Source organism: Mixophyes fleayi, chromosome 11 (assembly GCF_038048845.1).
Source record: "Mixophyes fleayi isolate aMixFle1 chromosome 11, aMixFle1.hap1, whole genome shotgun sequence".
Classification (NCBI taxonomy): Eukaryota; Metazoa; Chordata; class Amphibia; order Anura; family Limnodynastidae; genus Mixophyes; species Mixophyes fleayi.
In genome coordinates this window covers 18150028-18177576 of record NC_134412.1, presented here as the reverse complement: position 1 = coordinate 18177576, position 27549 = coordinate 18150028, and the positions used below count along the sequence as shown (strand labels likewise).

The window sequence follows — 27549 nt, the reverse complement described above, 5'->3', positions numbered from 1 at the left end:
GCAATAGAGGTTATTGTTTTAGTGCCATGCATTAAAAATACAAAGAAAATGCGCCATTAAAATGCATGTTAGTTTTTATCCATCATGTTAGAGCATATGTGAACGACTTTTTCGCGAAGACATAGGGCTGGATTTACTAAGCTGCGGGTTTAAAAAGTGGGGATGTTGCCTATAGCAACCAATCAGATTCTAGCTGTCATTTTGTAGAAGGTACTAAATAAATGAAAGCTAGAATCTGATTGGTTGCTATAGGCAACATCCCCACTTTTTCAAACCCGCAGCTTAGTAAATCTAGCCCATAGCGTCAAATTGTATTATGTAACCTCTCAGGCCGGCTCCAGGAAACTCTATACTCAGACGATAACAGCTTTGTGCAGAGCAGAATGGAGACACTGTGTGGAGTATTCTGCATTACTATGTCTCAGAGACAGTCCGACACTGACAACTATAGTTACATGTCAACCTAGATTTAATTTATACCCATTCCAAAAATTCAAAGTTTATTTGACTTTTCCTGTACAAGGTTCCAAATAATGAAATTAAAATCAATGGTGTTGAACCCGCAATTAGAACCAATCATTATACCCGGTTCATGTTTAAGAGGAGGCATTTGATTTGCTTGTTCATTCTTGGATAAATGCTATATTACAGTTTTGTTGGGAATTTTACAAATTGTACTGTTGAATTTCATTGCTGGAATATCAGTAGTTTGCTTAGTTTAATACATTCTCTCTATACATGCAAAATGCAAAGAGAATGAAAATTCAGTCTACACCCACAATGCCAGGCTTAGACAACACACACACACAGTACACTAATCTATTCTAGATACAATATGTTGCTATTGGGTACTTTATGTAATAAAAGGAATACACCTCTACTTGAAAAAGAATTTCATTCCCAAATGAACTATGCCTAAAAAAGGACAAGTCCGGCTGTTTGACCTATAACCACACGAACACAAGGATGTAGCGGTCAGTTGTCAGATTGCTCAGTGTTGGGTACATAAAGTCCAAGGACTGGTGAGAGGTGTACATGAATCTACCTTTGAGGATCAATGTTTTTTTTCCCCCTGAACACACATGACCAAACTCTACAAACAGAAAACAATTGAGTTTTAACCTCGGAATGTAGGAGATCTTCTTCCAGTTATCCTGCTGCTTGAAGTAAAAATGATATAGAATATATATATATATATATATATATATATATATATATATATATATATATATATATATATATATATATATATATATATATATATATATATATATATTTTCAGCAGCAGTCACTTATTTTGTATTCTAGTTGTCCACTGCAAAGACAGGCATATAGAACAGAAGAGAGCCTGTATTTAATCAAGCATGTCATAGACACAAATATACGTACACACTCATATATATACATAAAGGAACTAAGATTGTATGGTGCAGGGGTGTAGTTAGCAGTCACTGGATCACTTAGAAAGATTTGTCACCACGGGGTCATCTGTTGATTGCTAGCTGCCCCTACAATGGCTATCTGTTCATCGCGCTAAAGGCTTTCACCTAGTAGCAGTGGGGGCTAGAGCATGCATAGTGGAGCTTCATTTGGGCTTTCAGTTCCATCACAGTGTAACTGAAAGTCCAAATGGGGCTCCACTGTGCAAGATCGGCCCCAACACATGCTCAGAAAACCAAAGCTGGGCCTTCCGGAGTGAAAGAACAGCTTGGCCCCATAGCAGATGCACGGGTTGTCCATTCTGGCAGTTATGCCCCTGGTACATGGACTTGCTAATAGGAGGTGATGAGCACAAACAAAAAAAAGTCACATGACGATTTGAAAATAGAATCCGCAGGGTTCTAGAGCAAGGATACACTTGGTCAGTAAATATGAAACCGAATTAGAATTCATCCAAGTTACAGACAGTATCTGCAATTCAGAATGCTGTGCAGTGTTTCAAAATGCCCATGAGAGTTCGCCCTTAAAGTGCAGCCATAATCTATACACAGTGGAGGCCGCCACCTTGTAGGCTGAAGCCAAAGTTCTTAAGAATGCAGTCATCAATTTACTAGGATCTAGCAACATCACTGAGATAAAAAGCACTTCCCTAACCAAAAGTGCAAATAATAACTTCCTATACAATGTTATATAAAACAGTGCACTACTGTAATAACTATATTAACTGAAGGTACATAGTAGGCGATTTGCTAGGTTTCCCTTCTCTTGTAGGACGGTCAATGTAAAATGTATAAAAACAATTGTCATGGATCCCAATTAAAAAAAAAAAAAAGTTCAGATATGACATTAGGAGGGAATATCTTTCAGAGTTGAGGTCACCGTAGTTTAGGACACGTGCTTCCCATTAATAGTGTACCTAGAACAAATCTCCAGGAGGTCTTCATTCCTCCTGTAAAGACAAGGACAGATTGGTAATTAGCATGACTATTTTTCTTTTTAATTAAACTTTTTTAAAAACTATCTCTGGAGTTCACGTAGAATCATATGTGGATTAAACAGAACATGTAAGGTGATGACACATAACAAACCATCAGTAACCGCTTACAAAAAAGGGAAGGAAAGAGAATGGTAAAAACATAAATACATTTAGTTCTGGATACTTATTACTCAGCAGTGAGAAAGGACAGAAGGAACTCCTCAATAGAAGGTAACGGAGGGCTTCACAGCAAGATGGGACTTATATGGTATTGTGTGATTACAACAGATCACCACCACAGAGGACCACATTGTAATAGAGAACAGCAAATTACTTCCTTGTATTTATTCAGCAATGAGGGTTGTTTCTCATCATTGCTCACATGTGCTATTCAAATATAATCCAATGGCTGATTTGCTGCCGATTTTAGTAAATAACCCTCATTCCTTACGAAGATTATTAACATTTATTTAGATGGTGCCAGCATCCTCTGTAGAACTTTACAATACTCAAGTTAGTATTGTTTTTGTCAGGTGTAAGAATACGAACCAGGTAAGTCTGTTTTCGGGTAACTACGGAAACGTGGAAAAGACGTAGCGGGTAAAAAGATGGACAGCGTGAACGAATTACAGATAAAATATTAAAAACGGCTACTTACTTCTGGCTTTTTATTCACAGCGTTGTAATGCGCGTCATTAGACGATGGAGCTAGAATTTAAATACAAAACATGTACATGACAGTAGAACATAATTTACTATATACGTTCCTCTATTCTTCTCTTATCTTTTCTACATCCCATGGATCATGCATCCTCCAAATTCACCATCTGTCTATCCGATACTTCCTACAGTTGTCTACCAAGCTCAGATACTCTCTAGGGACCTCCGCAATCTTCTGCTACACTTACCTGGTGATTGTTCTATCATTTAAATGTACATAACAATGGTCAGACCTGCGCTGTCTATTCTGGTCAGACTGCCCCCTTCCCCAAAAGGTATCCAGCCTCCGTTTCCCCTTTACTACTTATTTATTTCAAAATGACGAGACCCTACGTGCGGCTTTTGTTCAACACTCATCTAAAGTGATCAAGGTATGTCAAGTCCACCTTGTATTATTAAAAAAAAAAGTGGAACATTTTTTTTTGGCATGTAACAGATATTTATTGTAGGAAGCTTCACATTTAGCAATACAAGAGTTGCAATTATTTTGACAGCCAAGAAATGTGTAATCTCTTATAACGCAATAATGTAACAGGCACAGTGAGTAGCAAACATGGTACATTCTGTTTCTAAGAACTCCTATATAAAATAACTTGAAATGCTAGGGCAAAAAAAAAAAAAAATAATTGTGCAATCAAGGCATGACAATTAACAAAACAATTATAAAAGCAAAACAATACTGGTCACACATAGAGGTCATTTATGAAGTGCAAATCAGCTTTGGTTCCCGCCACGTGCCTTGATTTGCGCAGGCGCGCCTAGATTTCAGCCAGGGTGCACAGGATTACGGTGGCGTTTGCAGTGGGGCAGACATGTCCGAGAGGGTTTAGGGTAAGAAGTTGGCGGGATATGAGGGTGTTTCTAGCAAAGTGCAGCGTAGACGCAACCAGGCAGCCTCATTCCGCAAAGCAGCTTAGAAATGAGATTACCAAACTAAGACAAAGTGGTGGAGAGGGCACACTTTTAGCGGCATCCCTTCGTGTGCAGTGGGGCAGCCGTTTCCACTCCGCAAAACAACTTACGTTTTGCAACAGCTCAGAGCTAGCCCACTTTGGGTATTGTCCTATATTTTTTAATAGGAACCCTATCGCGCCTTAATGCTGCACTTTGGATTAGAAGCCCATTTTCTTGGCTATCTCCAAGCAATGTAACAAATAAAAAAAAAAAAAAAAAAAAGCAAAGCTTCACACATGCAAAAATTAAAAAGTCTCCATGTTCCTTTACCCTCAGGATTAATTTAATCCACAAATGAAGCTTAAACAGAGTAGCGTTTTAGAATAAAAACAAAGATGTTGAATTTTCTTTTAGTTTTTTTAAAAAAAAGGGGTTGCTCTGAAGTGGTCGGGGTCTGGACTGTGCCGCAACGGTCACATTTTTTGGCGAAGAGTTTTGCTGCCTCTCCACGCGAGTTAGCGCACTTTTATCTCCCGAGAGTGGAGTGCGCACTTATAAGTGTACTGGACGAACCGTCCAGGCACGCCTGAGCAAAACCAATGCATTTGCGCAGGGGGGGGGGGGGAGGGGGGGTCGAGTGCACTTCATAAACGAGGCCCATTTTAGAAAGCAACTGGACATGATACATAGGCTATGTTTTATTTTTCAGACTATACTAAGAATTGAACATGTTCCACACACGCAATCTGGCAGATGTACTAAGGAGCACAGGTTTGGTAACAGATCAAGAAATGACAGCACCCATCACAAGATAAAAATAAAAGGATAAAGTTTCACTGAGAAATATAGCATGCATTACATTAAAGTGAACATACCACCTATAGCCTCACCACCCCCCCCCCCCCCTCCAGCCTCACAAGTACCATGTGCAGAGAGTAAACATTGGTAGCCTAGCAATAAATTAACTCTGCTACATGACGCAAACAATTCATGGCCAGCTTAATAATTAAAATGAATTAAAAATTTTAAAGAAGAAAAACAAAAAAAAACCAAAAAAAATAAATTAAACTAAATTAAAAATAAAATAAAATATAAAAAAAATGGATTTTCACCCGATTTAATTTTTCACCATATCCCTCCACTGTACTGCTAGTCGGGGGGGGGGGGGGGGGGGGAGGGGATGAAGGGTCTTGCTAAGAAAATAAATACAGGATGAAAATCTCCTTTAAATAAGCACATATTTCAAACAGATAATGATTTCTAAAACAAGCATTCTAAATCCTAGGGACCGATTAGCAACATTGCCTTCCTGCAGTTTGTATTGAGAGCCAAATGCAAAACTAGATTTTGCCAGTTTACAAATGTCTGTATTTCACCTATTCTACCGATGACCTGTCAAGCCAAAACGGTGTTTCTTTGTAAAATTCAAGTATTTCCAGAATGATTCCTTGCATATATTTTCTCAATACAAAGCAAAAAGACAATAGATAGTAGTGCTATGAGCTAAATATGAAGTGGCGATACCCAGATTAATTAAATTAGCCAGGCACCGTATATAAATAATAGAATAGACTCATTATACAGAAATTATTTAATAATTTCTATATTGTCTATAACATTCAGGTGTAAAAGTAGAACCCAGAAGTACATGCAGACGACACAACTAAACATGCAGAGACAATCCAAGACTACATTTCCCATGAAGCTCCGTGCCTTAGTAAATCTGCCGAACTAGAGTCAGAGGTGAGTAATGCAGGAATAGTAGATTGAATGGAGATGGAACGTGACCGTCCATTCTTGATTTAGGCCTAGTAGAAAGATGGAAGATCCAATAAGCTCCTCCGTTATAAACCCTCTGGATATCATTCCCCCATGTCTGAAATGAAAGCAAGAGAGAATGTTTTGCCAAATAGCCTTTAACAACAGCTGAGTAAGAGTTGGCTTTTGATAACCAAATTCATAAAAATAAAAAAATTGTCAAAATGTTATAAACACCACTAGTACTATTTTTGGTTTTAAAATGTGCTTAGTTTCCCCCCCCCCCCCTTTGCGGTTTTATTATATGATGACACAAATGGATTGTTCAATCTGCTTCCTGTTGCAAGTAAAGATTAAATCTCCCGTTTCAAGCTTGTGTTCCAAAGGGTGTACGTCTGATACGCTCAAAATTTAGTTACATGAATCAGTAAGAGGAGTCATCTCTATGTATGAGGACAGACCTGTCATTTTTTATTTAAATGGTTCTGACATCTTTTAAAGTTACAATTCGCTAACCGAAAGTTTGACTCCTGAATTTAGGCTTCTTTTAGCACAATGTTTGTTTGAAACGAGTAGCATGTTATGTTGTTGATAACTGGTATTAAAAGCCAAAATCTAAGGATCAAATATTTCAAGACAGTCCTGGGGGTAGATGTAATCAATCTGCGAGTTTCCGGCTGGTTTGAAAAGTGGAGTTGTTGCCTATAGCAACCGATCAGATTCTAGCTGTCATTTTGTAGAATGTACTAAATAAATCATAACTAGAATCTGATTGGTTGCTATAGGCAACATCTCCACTTTTCAAACCCGCAGCTTGATACATTTACCCCCTTTATTTTTGCCTTTTGAGATCTATAACTTAGTATGCGTTACCATTTGCTACTATAGCAACCCCTGAGCCTATGTTTAAATACCTTGTAAATTCCTTAATCCTGGATCTTGTGGTTTAGAAAGCGAGGTGCTCTCTGGTGAGCCACGGTGGAAGCTGCCTATCTTTTTATTTTACAGAGCTTGCACCTCTTGGATTTACCTGGAGCATGCTATATACATCAATTCCCCCATTTCCCGTTGGTGGGGAATCCCATGCGTTGTGGGAGAAGTGTGGCAGACCATTGCACCAACTGATACATAATTTTGTGCCTTGATCTCACGTTCCTGACCAACCCATATATAGACTCCTCTCTGCAAGACGACTCTCCCAGCTCTGACTTTCCAGTTGAGTGGCCGCTGTGGTTTTAACCATTTGGCTACTTTACTGACCAGGCCCTTTGGCTTGCCCTTCAGTCTACAGCTAGTGGGTTTGGTTCACGTCCATCATCTGCCAGCTGCGGCTTTGTGGCTGTAAAATAATTTTTCCTAAAACATATTATTTTAATACTAAACTTTAAATCACGTCAACAGGGTTTCCAAGAGGTGGAATGTGATGCATCAGGTACAGAGAGCTCTACGAGACGGCTTTCTTCATGTGTTTTGGAAGTAATGTGGTATCCAAAATGCCACTTGACCATTTTTTCCATCGGGAACCTGTTGGCTTACTGACTTAGGAGCCAAGAACGCAGTTGCGGGAGGGTCAGTTGCCATAGCATTTACGACAACACCCCCCTAAGCGTGCGAAAGCCGTCAATGATGATCCTAGGACTGTGGCAGTTAGAGGGTTAGGCTGGAGAACCATGGCGGTCAATTGGCCTGGTATCATCACATGAGATGCTCTAAAACGAGCCAGATGCCCGATAACGTGTTCAAAATCGATGGGATTGTTAGACTCATGGACGGCCCCATGTGGTTCAGAAGAGATGCGGCTGCTCAACTCCAACAGGATCTTATCCAATTAGCCAACCAGTATAGGACCAGCATATATATGTTATATTGAACTTTTTAGCTGCAGTACAACATATTGTCATCCTACGTAAGAAAATATGAAGCATTATCCTTTTATATGTCAATATAATGTGACCACTGTGGGCTACCTTAAACCCATGTCTCTAAATTGCTTCGAAGAAAAAAAAAATAGGATTGGGAGATGTAATATATATTTTTCCCCTTTCTTCCTCTCTCAAACAGGGGAAAAAAAATCAACTTTCTTAAGTCTTGTTCCCATAGATTTTAAACCACTTCTTCTGTACCTCCTCTGAGATTTGAAGTCTCTTCTCGCTGGTTGCTCTATCAGCCAGCAGTTCTATCGTAATTCTTCTGCGATCTTTCGATGTTCTGATTCTCATTTCCCTCACCGACGTGTCTCCTATGGACAATTAGATTACTGGTGTTCCAAATGATGCCCTTTATTCCATTTTCTCCTTGCCTGAGCAAGAAGTTACTTTGCATAATCAGTGCCTTACTATTTTCAATAACATGACCTCAGCTTCTCCTTGTGACTTCTGCCCCGGAACCTTGTCTTGTTTCGTGGACGGCTTCCGGAACACATATTATTTGCTTGACAACAATACTGACACATTTACCGGATATCAGACCTTGACAGATTGTTAGATCTCTTACTCACTTGTTTGTTTACTTTTCATCCCGAAATGCACACCTGCGACGACAGCACCCAATGCCGCCAGAACTCCAATGCAGATTCCGGCTATGGCACCAGCGCCTAATCCGGATTGACTACCGTCATCATCTGTTACGAAATGTTACATAAACAAGAGTGAAAACTGAATGGGCAGCTGAAACATAGTAGTATGTAAAACAAATAAGCTTATCGACACAGGCAATGAGTTTTGACTGTAAATTGTCATCCAAACGCTATGGGGACAAAGCAAGAAAGCAACTATTGCCATGGGAATGGTACGTAACCTGCAAGATAAAGTATACTAAGAAAATACAAAAGAGATGATGTAAGTCATCAGGCAGGGAAAGTACATAGGATCTGATGGCAGAACAAAAACCTTCAGGTCAGATGTCTTTGTTACAGCTTGTAACACTTGTCTAAAATGCCGGCTGATGTGTTATTACAGATAGGGGTCTCTTTCTTTGATTTAATGTAGTTTTAACGTATTACTGATATTAAGGAGGATGTGCGGGCCTTTCAAAGATTCAATGGGTTTCACCATGACGCCCCTGAAGTGTATCAGGATGGCCAACACCGGGCTAGTCTGACCTTTTGTGTGCTTTGTATTTTTATTGTATGTTTTAATGGGGTGAGGGTTTGGGTTCTTCTTCCCAATACAAGTCTTAACAATAGCACTATGCTAGTCTCATTCATTCATTTACTACAGGAGTCAAAACCATAACTTCCACCATAACATCCTCCAAGTCTTTATTCCTCTAATTTCAAAGCGTTTCCCCTGTTATAGAAATCCTCTTATGTTGATAGAGAAATATAACTAAGGGAAGCCTGTAGAAGAAAATATACAGGCAACAAAAGTACACAATGGGCCCGATTCATTAAGGAAAGTAAGGCAAAGAAATGAGTAAGTTTTCTCCTGGACAAACCATGTTACAATGCTAGGGGTGCAAATTAGTTATTATTTTGCACATAAGGACAATACTGGCTGTTTTTTCATCTAGCACACAAATACTTGATAGCTTCGTTTTTAAACTGAAATTTAAGGTTGATCTAGGACATGCTCTACCCCAATTATAAATCTGTCCTCACATTTTAAATCTTCCTCCCCCTCCAATGCAACAGGGTTTTGCCAAGGTACTAAGTTACTCTTTTTTATTGCTTTACTATCCTTAATGAATCAGGCCCAATATATATATATAGACAATAATCTATATAAGCCAAGTACAAAACTCAAGTAAAAAAATAACATTATTCCATTTCCCTGTGGTTTGTACGGTGCATGAAAACCACAAAACAAATTGAAAAAAGTTTTGAGAAAAACAAAACGAAAAACAAAAACAAAAACGCACACAACTAAAAAGTGAACTATGTATCCGTCAGCCCGCCCCTCTATACGCGGCTTGAACCATCTCCGAGCAGTGTACAGGAAACCTCACTGTATTCGCAAGGTTAAGTGCAAAGAGGGCAGAGGCGCTGGAAGTGCCCGTAGGCACTGGCGTTTGTATGGCCGACGAAGGCAGGTGGGGGAGAGTACCATAATCCTACTATGTACTGCCCACAGATTTTGTACACAGACAATTTGGGACTCAAATTAGGACTGGGTTTGCATGACTGTGGATTTATATGAGGTGTACAGTTTATAATCCCTTTTCTTTGTTCGCAATACGATGTATTTAATGTTTTCTTCTTTGTACACCGGTTATATGATATAACCTCATTTACCTCAGCTTGGCTGGTCTATATTTTTGTGCTTCTGTGACTTTGTGTTTTTATGTTTAGGTTTTCATTCAGGTCCACAAATAAAGGATAATTTTGGCATTCGACAATACGCTGATCGGTTACTTGCATCCCGTGATTGAACAATGTATTTTCCATTCTGGACCACTAATAGGAAGCATGCCAATTGGATATATGTCATGTGTATTTGTCATGCAGCAAGCCCAATTATCTCTCTTACAGGCATTTAACCCTCACATTCGTTATTTAAATAAGAGAGGTCCTAAACGATTTGCCTTGCCTACAAACTGTTTAGCATGCCCCCCTGCACTTACCCTGCTGTAAAACAACCGTAGCCACAACCTCCCCATCTTCACTCAAACCTTCTGCCCCTGCAACATTACATCACCATCCTCCGAAATTCAGGTTTAATCCCCATCAAATGCAACTGTGAATGGTTTGAGTATCATGGACAGCACTTGCTGTGGATTCACTCCCACTCTCCTTGCTCCTGTCTCTTATGAGTCGAACCACTAACAGCATTGCCCGATAGCGGTTTGCATTCCTGTCCTACACTGAACTTTGATTGGCTGTCCGAGGTTAGCGCAGTGCAGAAACTGATCTATCAGCCAATGTTGATAGCTGCTGTGAGCGGGGGACAGGGGATGCAAAAAAAGAGGTAGAGGTCAACACAGCGGGTGAGTATATTTGGCGCCAGAGACGGCTCTGCACATTAGTCTTGGCGCCATAATTGGTTCCTCCAGAATCTGCTCTATTAGCCGTTTACTGAACAGGTACGAAGCTAAAAAGCTGTTGTGCAGGCAAATGACTCAACCGGACCCGATTATAACGTATAGAAAAGAGGCTACATCGGACAATGAGGACAAAAATGATAAGGAGCTACAATAAGTAATGCGCTAAGACATCTTTTCAAACAATCTACTGTACCGGACACTGCACATCATCATAACATACTATCACATATCACAAACCCGATTATGGCCCAGCTTAATTGGGTACACATTAACGATGTAAGCAGGCTTAGCATTGCTTGAAAACGGTTTGCCTTACATATACACAACTCACAAGGAATTGGTATTTTGATTAGCTACTTTATATGAAAAGTGATTGTTAGAGGTGATCAGATAATACAAAAAACACCAAATAAATAAAAAGCACCAGTTGAAAATCACTAAGGAATCAGGCCATAAAAAGAAGGAATATACAGAAATATCAGAGGGTAACAGGGATTCATACTCTTGGTACAAAGACAACGAACAGAATCAACAAGCCAGTAAATAAGTGGAGCCTCGGTTACAAAGGGAACTGGAGGCGCACTGCAAAACACCAGCGCATTTCAAGTTGTGCGCTTGCTCTGCACGCGCGGGCGATGGAGCCGCGAGCTGGAAATGCGTCTAGCTGAAGAGGCGCACTGTACAAAATTTCACATCAAATTCCAACCTCTTACCACTTTTGCCCTACGTAACTAACCTCCATTGTTTGTAACAAATAGTACCCTACACACAAAACAGGTGAATGTAGGATACCTAACAGGGCATTATACGCCTGCTTACAGATATGGATGGTACATAACCTTGTGTAACGCCACATAGAACATACTACAAGAAAACATAACCCAAAAGAAGGTGGTATATAACAAAATGAATCAAAATAGGCTCACAGGTTAACAGGGATAAGAAATATGCTGTCAATTTCTATGCTTCTATGTAAATTCTAAGTGTAGTATAACCTAAAGCACAAAGAAAGTGCATGCAAGTTACAGGACAGAATAGCAGACAGTACAAGACATTCGCATAGAGATAGAATGAGAGTAGCATGGAAGAAGCCCAATTATAATTATATATATATATATTATCATTATTAACCTTTAGTTATAGGGTGCCCCATGTGATCCGCAGGCAATACAGAGGGCAAACAACAAGACAGGTCATGGTATAACCGTAAAATAGTGTATAAAAATAACACTACAACTCTCAACACAGCTAATGATGGATGGGTTATATTCAGTGCAGGCTGCCACCTGTGCCCATTGGCGAGGGCACACAGGTTTAGAGTTACAGAAAAAAGGTACGAAGACAATGGGAGTGGAGTCAACGGGCGGAGAGTCCAAAGAGGAGGTGCACAGTGTAGCTGCTGGGCAAACGTTATAGGCAATGACAACAGGAGGGAAGAGCACCTTGCTCACCAGAGCTTACCATCTAAAGGGTAAGAGGCAGACACATGGGGGTAAGTCAATGTATGGGAATCTGAGGGCAAAAAGAAAGAGTTGGAGAAATGGAGGCTGAAAGAGGGTGAGGTATACTACATGATGAATTGTTTAAGAGGAGAGGAGGACTGATAGGCTTTTCTAAACAGGTGGGTTTTTAATGACCATTTGAAGCTATACAGGCTAGGGGATAGTCTGATAGAATGAGGCAGGACGTTCTAGTGGTGGGAGACAGTACAGGAAAATCTTGGAGTCGGGAGTGAGATGTGGTTACTAGATGGGAGGAAAGGCAACGGTCATTGGCCGACCGGAGAGAGCGGGAGGGAGTAAGTATGGAGATGAGGTTGGATATGTAGGGAGCAGTGGAGTTGGGGAGGGCCTTGTACGGGAGTGTGAGGATTTGAAGAGGATTCTGTAGGGGAAAGGGAGCCACTGTAGGGTTTGGCAGATGTGGATCGGCAAGAGAGGAAGGTAAATCTTACAGCATCATTAATAATAGAACGAAGAGGAGTAAGATTAAAGCAGGGGATGTTAATAAAGAAAAGGTTGCAGTAGTCAAGACGAGAAATGATCAGTGAGTGGACAAGAGTTTTGGTGGCATCCTGGGAGAGGAAGAGACTGATACGGGTGATGTTGCAGAGCTAGAAGCAACAGGATTGGACAAGAGATTGAATGTGGGGGTCAAGGAGAGGGTGGAGTCAAAAATGACACGCATGCAGCTGAGTTGGGGAATAGAGAAGATAGTGGTGTTTTTGACAGTGATAGAGAGGTCGGTAGGGGAGGAGAATCTTGATGGAGGAAAGACAACAAGTTCAGTTTTGGCCATGTTAAGTTTGAGAAAGCATAAGGACATCCAGGAGGATATGGCGGAAAGGCAACTGGTCACCCGAGAGAGGAGGGTAGGAGATGAGAGGTAGAGTTGAATGTTGTCGGAATTTTGGTTATACCGGAGGCAGAAAGAACTGATGAGTTCGCCCAGGAGGGGGTGTACAGAGGAAAGAGCAGATTTCTAAGGACAGTACCCTGTGGGACTCCTACGGGAAAGATGGATGGGTGGGGGAGACTTGAAGTAGAAACAGAGAAGGTGCGGTTGGCGAGGTAGGAGGTGAACCATGAAAGGACAGTGTCAGAAAGGCCAATAGTATGAAGGGTGTGCAGCAGGAGAGGGTGATCCATGGTGCCAAAGACCGCAAAGAGGTCCAAGAGGATAAGCAGGGAGAAGTGGCACCTGGATTTGGCAGAGAAAAGACCGTTGGTGACTTCGGTCAGGGCAGTTTCTGCAGAGTGCACTGGGCAGAAGCCAGATTGGAGAGGATCAAGGAGGTAGTTGTCAGAGAGGTAGCTGGTGGGACGGTTGTAGAGCAGTCTTTCAAGTGTTTTGGAGGCAATGGGGAGAAAATAAATTGGACAGTAGTTAGCGAGTGAGGTGGGGTCAAGATTGGGTTTTTTTTAAGAATGGTGAGACAAGAGCATATTTAAAGGAAAAGGGGAAGATGCCAGGGGAGAGGGATAAATTGAAGAGATGAGCAAAGTGGGATCAGGCAGTGGGGGAGAGCTAGCGAAGGAGGCGAAAGGGGATGGGATCCAGGGGACCGGTTGTTGGGGGAGAGGATAATATAAGAGAATGGACTTCATCACCCGTAAATGGAGAAGGAGCACAAGAGGAGGTGGCTTGTGTGGTAGGGATGGCAGAAGAGTGATGGGAGGAGAAGATTTCGTGTCTGATGGCCTCAATTTTGGAAGTGAAAAAGGAGGCAAAGGAATGGAGGACTGAAGAAGCATTGTTTAGCAAGGGAGAGGGTGGAGCTGTTGGATGAGAGCATGAACTTGAAATGAAGAAACTCTGCCAAGGAACAAAATTTCCTCCAGTAGCATTTTTCGTGTGCATTAGTAAAGGAACCAGGTACATTTGGAGTGTCAAAGTTGGGGTTTAGAACAGCGCAGGTCACCAGAAGAGGCAGGGGCGTGGGGAGATGAGGAAAGAGAGAAGAGAGAAGGAAAGGAGATAGGGGGTCAGAGAGTGGGAAGAGTATTTTGGAGAAGTCAGAAAGAGCACATTGATAGCAAAAGACAAGGTCAAGGGAGTGACCGAGACAGTGGGTGGAGGAAGATGTACATTGTGAGAGGCCAAAGGAGGAAGAAAGGGCAAGGAGATTTATAGACACTGGGTCACTGGGGTTGTCAATGGGGATATTAAGGTCACCCAGGATCTCGGAGGGGAGTTTGGGAAGTGGGAACAGGGGGGCAGTAGATGACTGAGACATAGAGATGGATGGGGTAGAAGAGTTGGATAGAGTGGACTTAAAAATGAATGAAAGGGCGGACTCAGGGGAGAGGACACGAAAGGTACAATTGGGGGATAGGAGGATGCCGACCCACTGCCTGGATGGTTATCAGGTCTGGCGGAGAGGGTGAAAAAGAGGCTATAGGAGAGCGCAGCGGGGGAAGTAGTATCAGTGGAAGAAAGCCAGATTTCTGTGATGGCAAGAAGGTTAAGAGAGTTGGAGATGAAGGGGTCATGGATAGAGGGCAGTTTACTGAGGATGGATCTGGAATTCTAGAGAGCACAAGAGACAGGGAAGTGGGGAGATATTGATATAGATGACATTAGAGGGGCTGCTGGTGCGTAAGCGTGGGCCGGATCTGGGATGAAGATGAGGGCAGCGGGTGAGGATTGGTATTGGACGGGAGAGATGAGACATGGTGAAAAACTAAGTGAGTAGAGAGTGGAAGGATAGAGTGGGAGAGGATGATCTAGTAAAGGAGTGGCAAAGGGTGATCAGGGTGGAGGGAAGACCGACAGCATGAGAGTGTTAAGGGCAGAGTAGCGCAAGATCAACAGCTAAAACTGCTTTGTGAGATGTTCACCTTTAGCAGCCCCCTTTCCAAGAAACTTATTACATTCTACAGTACTCGGTTGCCCCCAGGACTTAGGCTCAAGTAGTAGCAGTTGTTGATCGACCACCTGCCCGGTGGAGAGTAGAGAACAACCTAGGAGGTAATGAGCAACCATGATATATTAGCATAATTAGACAGAACCAGACAGACAAGGGTTATTGTGAAGTAATCTGGCACTTGTCTGATGAAGTGGACAGCTCACAATAACAGGTAGTTTGCAACCAGAATGTATTTGGCAGAACTCAGTGTCAGACAGCCAGGGATCTGGAGTATAGAATACAGCGGAATCCTTTAAACAATCCAGGGTTCAGGGCACGTAGAGAAATGAGATAAATATAATAAAGCCAGGAGTCAGGAGTGGAGAAGACAGCAATTCCATTAAACAATCCGGGTCAAACATTGATCGTAGAACAGGTCAGGATACAAGGCAAAATAGGTCAATCAGGAACTATCACCAGCATTGGTATGCTTGCCAGGAAGACGTTTATAAATGCAGCAGCACCAATCAGAACAGCAGGATGATTAGCTGCATGAGAGTGGTAGACTGCCAGACTGAGAGCTGAATGAAGCTTGTAACTATTTGCCTAGCAACCAGCTGAATCAGAGAACTGCAGGAATGATCCTGCACATAGTAGTAGCAGTAACTGCACAGATGATGGATCAAACAAACAGGCAAGCTCCTATATCTTAACAGAGAGACAGTAGAATATGAGATGGATCAAATCAGTTACCCGAGGTATATGTATTAAAGTACGATGAGCCATTAAAAATGATGGCCATAAAATGACCATCACATTGTATCACAATGTATGAAGGGCTTATGCCGGGAAAAATCAAAGAGCCTCTCCGGCTTCCCAGAATCCTTTACAGTGGAAGTGTTATGCGCATAGCACTTCCTCCTTAAAACTGCGGGTAAATATGAAAAACTTTTCGCAGAGATGCATATTTACTGGCCCCGCATTTTATTAATACATAGACCCCACAGTAACAACCTACAGGATGAGAAAGAAAGGTTGAGAGATGAAAACATTAAGCATCTAAAGACTATTTAACACAACAGTGATAGATAGAATCATGACAAAACAAATAAAAGTAAAGCATTAATGAGTACAATACCAGGAAGGACAGACTGAACAGTCGATGAAGCAGGGCTGGAAGATGGATAGTCACTGGCCACACGTTCTGGTAAGTTCGGTAGGTTAAAGTAAATAGAAATAAAAACACACATTTACAAGGTAAATAAAATATACATATATACACATACATACATTCCCTCCTGCTCATAGAAGCACGTGGGGATGGTCTGAGGGGCATGAGGTAGAGTTTTGAGTACATGGGGAGGTCGTGGGGCATGGTGGGAGGGGAAGTTTTGAAGTACATATGGGATCAGAGGGCTTGTGGAAGCAATTTTGGAGGAAGTGGGAGGTTTGAGTGGCACGTGGTGGAATTTTGAGGCAAGCGAGGGGCATTTTCAGTTGAGTGATGTAGGTGTGCCAAAGCTGTTAAAAGTACTGTTGAAGTATATCAGTTTGCCCATAACAGGGGCGCACGCAGGGGGAGGTTTCTGGTTCTCCAGAAACCCCTCCCCTCCGCGAAGATCGGGGGCTAAACAGTGCCCCTATATAGTACTGTACAGCAGCCGCGGCGCTGTCAAAGAAGCGTCCGCGGCGGTGCTGTATTGTAGCATAAAACAGCACCGCCGCGGACGATTCTATGACAGCGCCGCGGCTGCTGTAGAATACAGTGCAACTCTCTCTTTTTTTGGGGGGGCACCCCTGCATAACTAACTTGTTCAAAGGCTGACTAGCTGATTGACTGATGGATGGGTGTGTTACTCTCATGTTGCTAGAAATAGAAGATATGCATCTACAGGTTAAGGGTATTCCACCTTCAGATTACTTCATTTTACTTGCATGATAATGTCATTCTGCAACTCTAACAGAACAGATCTATTTTTTTTCTTTCTAGCATCTTGCTATGCTGTCCTTCCATTTTTTTTTAAATAAAGTTTTATTGAAGTTTTCCATGAAAAAAAAGGAAAAAAAAAAAAAAAAAAGGAAGAAGAAGGAAGAAAAAGGAAGAAAAAGGAAGAAAAAGGAAGAAAAAGGAAGAAAAAGGAAGAAGGAAGAAGAAGGAAGAAGAAGGAAGAAGAAGGAAGAAGAAGGAAGAAGAAGGAAGAAGAAGGAAGAAGAAGGAAGAAGAAGGAAGAAGAAGGAAGAAGAAGGAAGAAGAAGGAAGAAGAAGAAGGAAGAAGAAGAAGGAAGAAGAAGAAGGAAGAAGAAGGAGGAAGAAAAAGGAAGAAAAAGGAAGAAAAAGGAAGAAAAAGGAAGAAAAAGGAAGAAAAAGGAAGAAAAAGGGGGGGAGGAATATACAGGAGGAGAAAAAAATAGGACATGCTTTTTTTTTTAATACCATCAGGCAAATGTGTTTCTATTTGTTACCCTGCAATAAGATAAACAGCTCATTGCTGCATACAATGCATTTATTGTAATCTACCTAATTGCCCTGTGTCATAATCCAGGACAATGAAAATAGGCAACTTGTTCTGCTGATTAAAAATGGTAAATAATATATTATAAACATTACTTTAATAAAGTTTCAGGCGGGCATGTACAGGTATACTTAAAGTCATCTGAAGGTAGACAACCTCTTTAAAAGGTAAAATGAAGCAGTTACAAGAACATAGCACTTGCAAGACTGACAGCGGACATATTTACTAGAATAAGATTGGTCATATTGAAAATTAATTAAATTAAAAAATTAATTTTATTTTTACCCCAAAAAAATATGGAAATAGCAATTTAACAGGTATTGCATGCTTACCCTCTACAATCAAGTTTACTGTTCTCTGGAACAGCGAATCTGCCTGGATAGCGACTGTGTAAAGACCCGCAAGCTCTTTCTGGACGTTTGTAATCAACAACGAGCCATTCGGGAACCCTTTGGCTTCGCTAAAGTGTTTGCTTCCATTTATTTGCGACCCGTCCGAGTTGATCCTTAAAATTTGATTTCCTGCGTTTGTGTCGTTTCCTTTGTACCAGTCTAAGAATCGAATCCTTCCAGTGTAGCCTGTGACACTAAGTATAACAGACTCGTCGACCTTCGCACGGAAGTCAATAATCTGACCAACTGCTGGATTCATCCACATGGTCAGGAGAACTGCAAGAGACAACAACCCCAAAACAAATCATTACATGCAATATGTACTTTCATCAGCCCTTCTCACATTTTCACAAATAAGGTCATTACTGAAAACTACATGAGTGTAGAGCGGGCTTGTCAATCATATAGACACCTCAATCCTTTGTGTGACTGGATTAGCTGGATTTTGTTGCTGGTGTGATAAGCACGAAGATGTCCCATATATAAAATTATGAAATCATCTTCAGCGTGCACCTTCATAGCTATAAAACACACTCAATATAAACGTCTGCGTGAACAGAACTTAAATACAGGGGCGTAGGAATGAAAATTTTCATGGGAGGCAAACGGCCAAGGACCTATAGGGCTTGGACTCCCTTTTTGGTATCTCATTTTACGCCAGTGACTGTAGATACACAAAGTCTCCCAATCCTATGTTAATTTTTGACAGTGATTCAGGGGTTGGTCAAAAGTGTTTTTTTAAACTATTAAATATTATTATTAACTACAACTTAACACAATAGCTGTAAGAAAGATAGATAAATTCCATTGTACACCTTAAAATACATTTTTCATAGTCATTACCCTAGGTTTTATTCACATTTCGTTGACAGACTAATCTCATTTGATTAGGAGTATTTTTAAATCTATAGTCACTTCCTCACTGGTTATGGTATGTGCTGTAAATTTAAATTGCTATATCTCATGTTTGTTATTGGACGCACCACCCGAAAATCAGGAAAAAAGTAAAGTGAATTGCTAGCTAGGGGAAAAAATCAGAGGAAATGTCTTGTAAAAATCCTGTAGTTGGAACATTGCGGCTAATTGAATGAGCCCCCATGACTTCAGAAAGTAGCATGAAGGCTTTTATTTAGAAGTTCATGGGGGGGCAAAACACAATCTAAACCCACCCAACAGTAATCATGGGGGGGAAAGGGGGCAACAGCCCCCACCCAGTTCTTACACCCCTGCTTAAATACATTTATTACTGGTATGGTGCGGACCGGAATCAGGCGCTGTATTCACTATGGGCAGCACAGTGGCTTAGCACTTCTGCCTCACAGCACTTGGGTCCTGAGTTCAATTCCCGACCATGGCCTTATCTGTGTGGAGTTTCTATGTTCTCCCCGTGTTTGCATGGGTTTCCTCCGGGTGCTTTGGTTTCCTCCCACACTCCAAAAATATACTAGTCGGTTAATTGGCTACTATAAAATTGACCCTAGTCTGTGTGTATGTGTGTGTTAGGGGATTTAGACTGTAAGCTCCAATACGGCAGGGACTGATGTGAGCGAGTTCTCTGTACAGCGCTGCGGAATTAGTGGCGCTATATAAATAAATGGTGATGATGATGATGAACTGTGCACCTACCCCATCCCAGTCCCCTGAGCTAATCTAGAATCAACAAATGTGGGGAGTGGTACAGTATTACTGGTATAGTGTGGACCAGAGTATGGGGGTTCAATCACTACCATGTTCTATATTTCCATTTTATTCTATTTGTGCACCTACCCCCCTCCCAGTCCCCAATCTAGACAAAGCAAACGTGCGGAGGCGGGGGGGGGCGGGGGGGTTGGGGGGCAGTGTCAGTGATTAAACAGTGACAGTAGGAGGGGAAAGTGCACAGTGTATAATACATAACATGAAACATGAACAATCAGAAGAATAATATAACATGTAATCGGACATAACATCAGCCCGTTTTATATAGGGATGAGCGCACTCGGATTTATGAAATCCGAGCCCACCCGAACGTTGCGGATCCGAGTCGGATCCGAGACAGATCCGGGTATTGGCGCCAAATTCAAATGTGAAACTGAGGCTCTGACTCATAATCCCGTTGTCGGATCTCGCGATACTCGGATCCTATAAATTCCCCGCTAGTCGCCGCCATCTTCACTCGGGCATTGATCAGGGTAGAGGGAGGGTGTGTTAGGTGGTCCTCTGTCCTGGTAGATCTCGTGCTGTGCTGTTTAGTTCTGTGCTGTGCTGTTTAGTTCTGTGCTGTGCTGTTTAGTTCTGTGCTGTGCTGTGCTGTGCTGTGCTGTGTTCTGCAGTATCAGTCCAGTGGTGCTGTGTGCTGTGCTCTGTCCTTCTGAGGTCAGTGGTGCTGCTGGGTCCTGTGCTGTGTCCTGTTCAGTCCAGTGGTGCTGTGTCCTGTGCTCTGTGCTTCTAAGGGCATAGTTATTTCCCCAATATTCCCCTGTGTTTAAAAAAATAAAAAAAAGTTTTTTTAAAAATACCAAAAACTACTTTAATTTTTTTTAATTACCACAAAATTTGCACAACCAATCCTGCAGTATAAGCCCATTGGTACTGCAATATTACCAAGTTCACACATTCAGCAGTAAAAGTCCAGTGGTACTGCAATATTACAAAGTTCACACATTCTGCAGTATCAGTCCAGTGGTGCTGTGTCCTGTGCTCTGTCCTGCTGAGGTCCGTAGTGCTGCTGGGTCCTGTGCCGTGTCCTGTTCAGTCCAGTGGTGCTGTGTCCTGTGCTCTGTGCTTCTAAGGGCATAGTTATTTCCCCATTATTCCCAAGTTTTTAAAAAATAAAAAAAAAGTAAAAAAAAATAAAAAAGTAAAAAAAAAAAAAATAAATATAATAATTATAACCAAATTTGCAAAACCAATCCAGCAGTATAAGTCCATTGGTACTGCAATATTACCAAGTTCACACATTCTGCAGTATCTTGTGCTACATATAATGGAGACCAAAAATTTGGAGGATAAAGTAGGGAAAGATCAAGACCCACTTCCTCCTAATGCTGAAGCTGCTGCCACTAGTCATGACATAGACGATGAAATGCCATCAACGTCGTCTTCCAAGCCCGATGCCCAATCTCGTAGTACCGGGCATGTAAAATCCAAAAAGCCCAAGTTAAGAAAAAGTAGCAAAAAGAGAAACTTAAAATCATCTGAGGAGAAACGTAAAGTTGCCAATATGCCATTTACGACACGGAGTGGCAAGGAACGGCTTAGGCCCTGGCCCGTGTTCATGACTAGTGGTTCAGCTTCACCCACGGATCTTAGCCCTCCTCCTCCTCCCCCCCCCTACAAAAAATTGAAGAGAGTTATGCTGTCAGCAACAAAACAGCAAACAACTCTGCCTTCTAAAGAGAAATTATCACAAATCCACAAGGCGAGTCCAAGGATGTTGGTGGTTGTCAAGCCTGACCTTCCCATCACTGTACGGGAAGAGGTGGCTCGGGAGGAGGCTATTGATGATGTAGCTGGCGCTGTGGAGGAACTTGATGATGAGGATGGTGATGTGGTTATTGTAAATGAGGCACCAGGGGGGGAAACAGCTGATGTCCATGGGATGAAAAAGCCCATCGTCATGCCTGGTCAGAAGACCAAAAAATGCACCTCTTCGGTCTGGAGTTATTTTTATCCAAATCCAGACAACCAATGTATGGCCATATGTAGCTTATGTAAAGCTCAAATAAGCAGGGGTAAGGATCTTGCCCACCTAGGAACATCCTCCCTTATACGTCACCTGAATAACCTTCATAGTTCAGTGGTTAGTTCAGGAACTGGGGCTAGGACCCTCATCGGTACAGGGACACCTAAATCCCGTGGTCCAGTTGGATACACACCAGCAACACCCTCCTCGTCAACTTCCTCCACAATCTCCATCAGATTCAGTCCTGCAGCCCAAGTCAGCAGCCAGACTGAGTCCTCCTCAATACGGGATTCATCCGAGGAATCCTGCAGCGGTACGCCTACTACTGCCACTGCTGCTGTTGCTGCTGTTAGTCGGTCATCTTCCCAGAGGGGAAGTCGTAAGACCGCTAAGTCTTTCACAAAACAATTGACCGTCCAACAGTCGTTTGCCATGACCACAAAATACGATAGTAGTCACCCTATTGCAAAGCGTATAACTGCGGCTGTAACTGCAATGTTGGTGTTAGACGTGCGCCCGGTGTCCGCCATCAGTGGAGTGGGATTTAGAGGGTTGATGGAGGTATTGTGTCCCCGGTATCAAATTGGGTACCGGGGCCACCACACTACGCAGTCAAGATAGATAGATGCGTATCATAGATAAAGTACATTCAGTGGTGTGGGGCAAATTGAAAAATATTCAAAATGCACTGACATTATCAAAAACAAGAGGTTGTCACACGCTAAAACTCCAACATGTATATGATGGAGAGGATGGAGGAGCAGCAGTATGTGTAGTGTAATGCAGACCTGTTGAAGGTTTTTTATATATTTTATTGTGGTGCCCAGTGCCCACTCCTCTACGCAGTCCAGATACATTTATTGGTGCGAATCATAAAAGTTCAGGGTTTTTAATATATTGTGGTGACCCACTCCTCTACGCAGTCCAGGTACATTTATTGGTGCGAATCAAACAAGTTGATGGTTTTCTTATTATATATATTGTGGTGACCCACTCCTCTACGCAGTCCAGGTACATTTATTGGTGCGATTCATAAAAGTTCAGGGTTTTTAATATATATTGTGGTGACCCACTCCTCTACGCAGTCCAGGTACATTTATTGGTGCGATTCATAAAAGTTCAGGGTTTTTAATATATATTGTGGTGACCCACTCCTCTACGCAGTCCAGGTACATTTATTGGTGCGATTCATAAAAGTTCAGGGTTTTTAATATATATTGTGGTGACCCACTCCTCTACGCAGTCCAGGTACATTTATTGGTGCGAATCATAAAAGTTCAGGGTTTTTAATATATATTGTGGTGACCCACTCCTCTACGCAGTCCAGGTACATTTATTGGTGCGATTCATAAAAGTTCAGGGTTTTTAATATATTGTGGTGACCCACTCCTCTACGCAGTCCAGGTACATTTATTGGTGCGAATCAAACAAGTTGATGGTTTTCTTATTATATATATTGTGGTGACCCACTCCTCTACGCAGTCCAGGTACATTTATTGGTGCGATTCATAAAAGTTCAGGGTTTTTAATATATATTGTGGTGACCCACTCCTCTACGCAGTCCAGGTACATTTATTGGTGCGATTCATAAAAGTTCAGGGTTTTTAATATATATTGTGGTGACCCACTCCTCTACGCAGTCCAGGTACATTTATTGGTGCGATTCATAAAAGTTCAGGGTTTTTAATATATATTGTGGTGACCCACTCCTCTACGCAGTCCAGAAAGATACCTTGTTGCAACGTTTTGGACTAATAACTATATTGTGAGGTGTTCAGAATACACTGTAAATTAGTGGAAATGCTTGTTATTGAATGTTATTGAGGTTAATAATAGCCTAGGAGTGAAAATAAACCCAAAAACTTGATTTTTAAACTTTTTATGTTTTTTTCAAAAAAAATCCGAATCCAAAACCTTAAATCCGAACCGAGACCTTTCGTCAAGTGTTTTGCGAGACAAATCCGAACCCCAAAAATAACCTCAAAAGTCGCCGGTGCACATCCCTAGTTTTATAACCATAGTTCCGGAATAGACTATAATAACACATAATGGATCTCATATACTTGATGTCACTATAACTATGCAATAACACATGGTGGATCTCATATACCTGGTTTCACTATTACTATGTAATAACACATGGTGGATCTCATATACCTGGTTTCACTATTACTATGTAATAACACATGGTGGAACTCATATACCTTGTGTCACTATTACTATGTAATAACACATAGTAGATCTCATATACTGGTGTCACTATTACTATGTAATAACACATAGTAGATCCCATATACTATTACTATGTAATAACACATGATGAATCTCATATACTATTACTATGTAATAACACATGGTGGATCTCAAATACCTGGTGTCACTATTACTATGTAATAACACATAGTAGATCCCATATACTATTACTATGTAATAACACATGGTGGATCTCCTATAACTGGTGTCACTATTACTATGTAATAACATATAGTAAATCTCATATACCTGGTGTCACTATTACTATGTAATAACACATAGTAGATCCCATATACTATTACTATGTAATAACACATGGTGGATCTCCTATAACTGGTGTCACTATTACTATGTAATAACATATAGTAAATCTCATATACCTGGTGTCACTATTACTATATAATAACATATAGTAGATCTCATATACCTGGTGTCACTATTACTATATAATAACATATAGTAGATCTCATATACCTGGTGTCACTATTACTATGTAATAACACATAGTAGATCTCCCATACTATTACTATATAATAACACATGCTGGATCTCATATACCTGGTGTCACTATTACTATGTAATAACACATGGTGGATCTCTTATACCTGGTGTCACTATTACTATGAAATAACACATGATGGATCTCATATACTTTTACTATAAAATAACACATGATGAATCTCATATACTATTACTATGTAATAACACATGGTGGATCTCATATACCTGGTGTCACTATTACTATGTAATAACACATGGTGGATCTCATATACCTGGTGTCACTATTACTATGTAATAACACATGGTGGATTTCATATACCTTGTGTCACTATTACTATGTAATAACACATGGTGGATTTTATATACCTGGTGTCACTATTACTATGCAATAACACATGGTGGATCTCATATACCTGCTGTCACTATTACTATGTAATAACACATGGTGGATCTCATATACCTGGTGTCACTATTACTATGTAATAACACATGGTGGATCTCATATACCTGGTGTCACTATTACTATGTAATAACACATGGTGGATCTCATATACTATTACTATGTAATAACACATGGTGGATCTCCAATACTATTACTATGTAATAACACATGGTGGATCTCATATACTGGTGTCACGAATTACTATGTAATAACATATTGGTGAATCTCACATACCTGGTGTCACTATTACTATGTAATAACAATAATTTAGACTGTAAGCTCCAATGGGGCAGGGACTGATGTGAGCGAGCGCTCTGTACAGCGCTGCAGAATCAGTGGCGCTATATAAATAAATGTTGATGATGAGGATCTGTGCACCTACCCCCCTCCCAGTCCCAGAGATAATCAAGACACAACAAATGTGGGGAGTGGTACAGTATTACTGGTATAGTGTGGACCAAAATATGGGGGTCAATCACTACCATGTTCTATATTTCCATTTTATTGTATTTGTGCACTTACCCCCCTCCCATTCCCCAATCTAGACAAAGCAAACGTGGGGAGGGAGGACACTGTCAGTCAATAAACAGTGACAGAAGGCGGAGAAAGTGCTCAGTGTATAATACATAAAATGAAACATGGACAATCAGAAGAATAATATAACATGTAATAGGACATCACATCAGCCGTTTTATAACCATAGTTCCGGAATAGACTATAATAACACATAATGGATCTCATATACTTGATGTCACTATAACCATGCAATAACACATGCTGGATCTCATGTACCTGGTGTCACTATTACTATGTAATAACACATGCTGGATCTCATATACCTGGTGTCACTATTACTATGTAATAATACATGGTGGATCTCATATACCTGGTGTCACTATTACTATGTAATAACACATAGTAGCTCTCATATACTGGTATCACTATTACTATGTGATAACACATGGTGGATCTCATATACTATTACTATGCAATAACACATGATGGATCTCATATACTATTACTATGTAATAACACATGGTGGATCTCAAATACCTGGTGTCACTATTACTATGTAATAACACATGGTGGAACTCATATACCTGGTGTCACTATTACTATGAAATAACACATGATGGATCTCATATACTATTACTATGCAATAACACATGGTGGATCTCATATACCTGGTGTCACTATTACTATGTAATAACACATAGTAGATCTCATATACTGTTATCACTATTACTATATAATAACACATGGGGGATCTCACATACTATTACTATATAATAACACAGGCGGGATCTCATATACTATTACTATATAATAACACAGGGGGGATCTCATATACTATTACTATATAATAACACATAGCAGATCTCATATACCTGGTGTCACTATTACTATATAATAACACATGGGGGATCTCACATACTATCACTAGGCAGCATCTCTCTATGCTATCACCTTACCTGCGAGGACACAGACCCTCGGGCGCCCGCAGAACTTCCCTTTATTCATCATTACTGGGACTCGGAAGCAGCGCAGCGCTGGGCGGTTGTTGTGCATAGAGGGAGTTTCCCGCTGTAGAGTTACTTTCACTTCGCTGCGATCTGCTTCCTGGTATCACCGCGGAAGCCCATGAGCCCAGCTCCAGCTCCCTGACAGGGCCGTCTGGGCAGATAGATATAAGATGTAATATGTCCTGTAAATCAGGTGACTGGGAGCTGCCTGGTGCACAGTAATTATTAGCTACCTGTCCTCCCTGTGTTACTAATGTGTGCAGTGATGGACTGAACTGAGAATATAGCCAGGTTTATACACCAATTATCTGCACTTTCAGTCATGTAGGGATAGAAGCAGGAATGTCTTATATATTGATGAATTGCCTCTGGCTTTGCTGCTAGTTTCACACTCCAGACTGTTGTTTTTATTTGGATTATTTATATAGATGGATTGAAGCCATCTGAGTCTCAGTTGTTATATATTTGAGCACCATCTAGGGGATGATTTGTGTCTGGTTTTCCTAGTGCCATTCTAGCTTTTGCATCTAGTCCAAGGGTTGTATATTTACTAATGCAGATGTTGCCTATAGCAACAAATCAGATTCTAGCTGTCATTTTGTAGAATGTACTAAATAAATGATAAACTAGAATCTGATTGGTTGCTATAGGCAACATCTCCACTTTTTCAAACCCGCAGTTTAGTAAATATACACATTTCACGAACTCCTCACTAAAATGCTGATCCACAGGCATGCATAGGCTTCATCAATTAATCTTTAATACACTTGGAATGTGTCTAAAATATAACTTTTTTTTTCTTTCCTTTGTTATTATCCGGGTGACCCATACTTCCAAAATTAATACACATTGTCAGTGCTGTAGCCCGATTTGGATAATTCTAATGGAGGGGAACAAAGTGTGTGATTCCTCCCTGCAAAAGCGGTTACCAACGCCAGTCTGGGCTCATCACACTAAATCACGGAGACAGCAGCATGCGGTATCCCTGTTATCACGTGAACCAGAAGCAGCCTGGTCAACACTGGATTGAAATCCAGAGACAAGTTAGGTCTGCAAAAAATATGCAGAAGTCCTCCCTCTCCAGTGGCAGCCAGACTTGTGCTGAATACTACTGGGGCTTTTCTTGGCCTCTCTGGTGTGGTATC

The 27549-nt window shown here is 41.1% G+C and overlaps 2 protein-coding genes across 5 annotated transcripts in view; one reads left to right on the top strand and one right to left on the bottom strand.

The window, feature by feature from the left end:
* LOC142107491 (cell adhesion molecule CEACAM8-like) overlaps positions 1-27549 on the top strand; it is a 368458-nt gene that overhangs the window by 189811 nt on the left and 151098 nt on the right. The gene's annotated exons all lie outside the window — the stretch shown is intronic.
* Positions 1335-26615, bottom strand: LOC142107388 (cell adhesion molecule CEACAM7-like). Of its 4 annotated transcripts, none has more exons than XM_075190803.1 (6): positions 26354-26615; positions 17962-18297; positions 16255-16320; positions 8286-8408; positions 3075-3124; positions 1335-2389 (listed from the first exon to the last, which is right to left on the bottom strand). In XM_075190803.1, exons 1-6 carry the CDS (start codon positions 26448-26450, stop codon positions 2381-2383), a joined length of 681 nt encoding a protein of 226 aa, XP_075046904.1. In that variant the 5' UTR covers positions 26451-26615; the 3' UTR covers positions 1335-2380. The 4 variants fall into 4 exon arrangements, with proteins under 4 accessions (XP_075046904.1, XP_075046905.1, XP_075046907.1 ...); XM_075190804.1 differs by having other exon boundaries at positions 1335-2386; positions 26354-26610; XM_075190806.1 differs by lacking the exon at positions 16255-16320 and having other exon boundaries at positions 26354-26577.

Excerpts from the sequence above, each read along its gene's own strand:
- LOC142107388 (XM_075190803.1), bottom strand. The coding sequence starts at position 26,450 with ATGCACAACAACCGCCCAGCGCTGCGCTGCTTCCGAGTCCCAGTAATG. Across the intron at positions 16,321-17,961 it reads AGTAAACTTGATTGTAGAGG|AACGTGTGGCCAGTGACTAT; the intron begins GTAAGCATGCAA and ends CGAACTTACCAG. Across the intron at positions 8,409-16,254 it reads TGTTCAGTCTGTCCTTCCTG|ATGATGACGGTAGTCAATCC; the intron begins GTATTGTACTCA and ends ATTTCGTAACAG.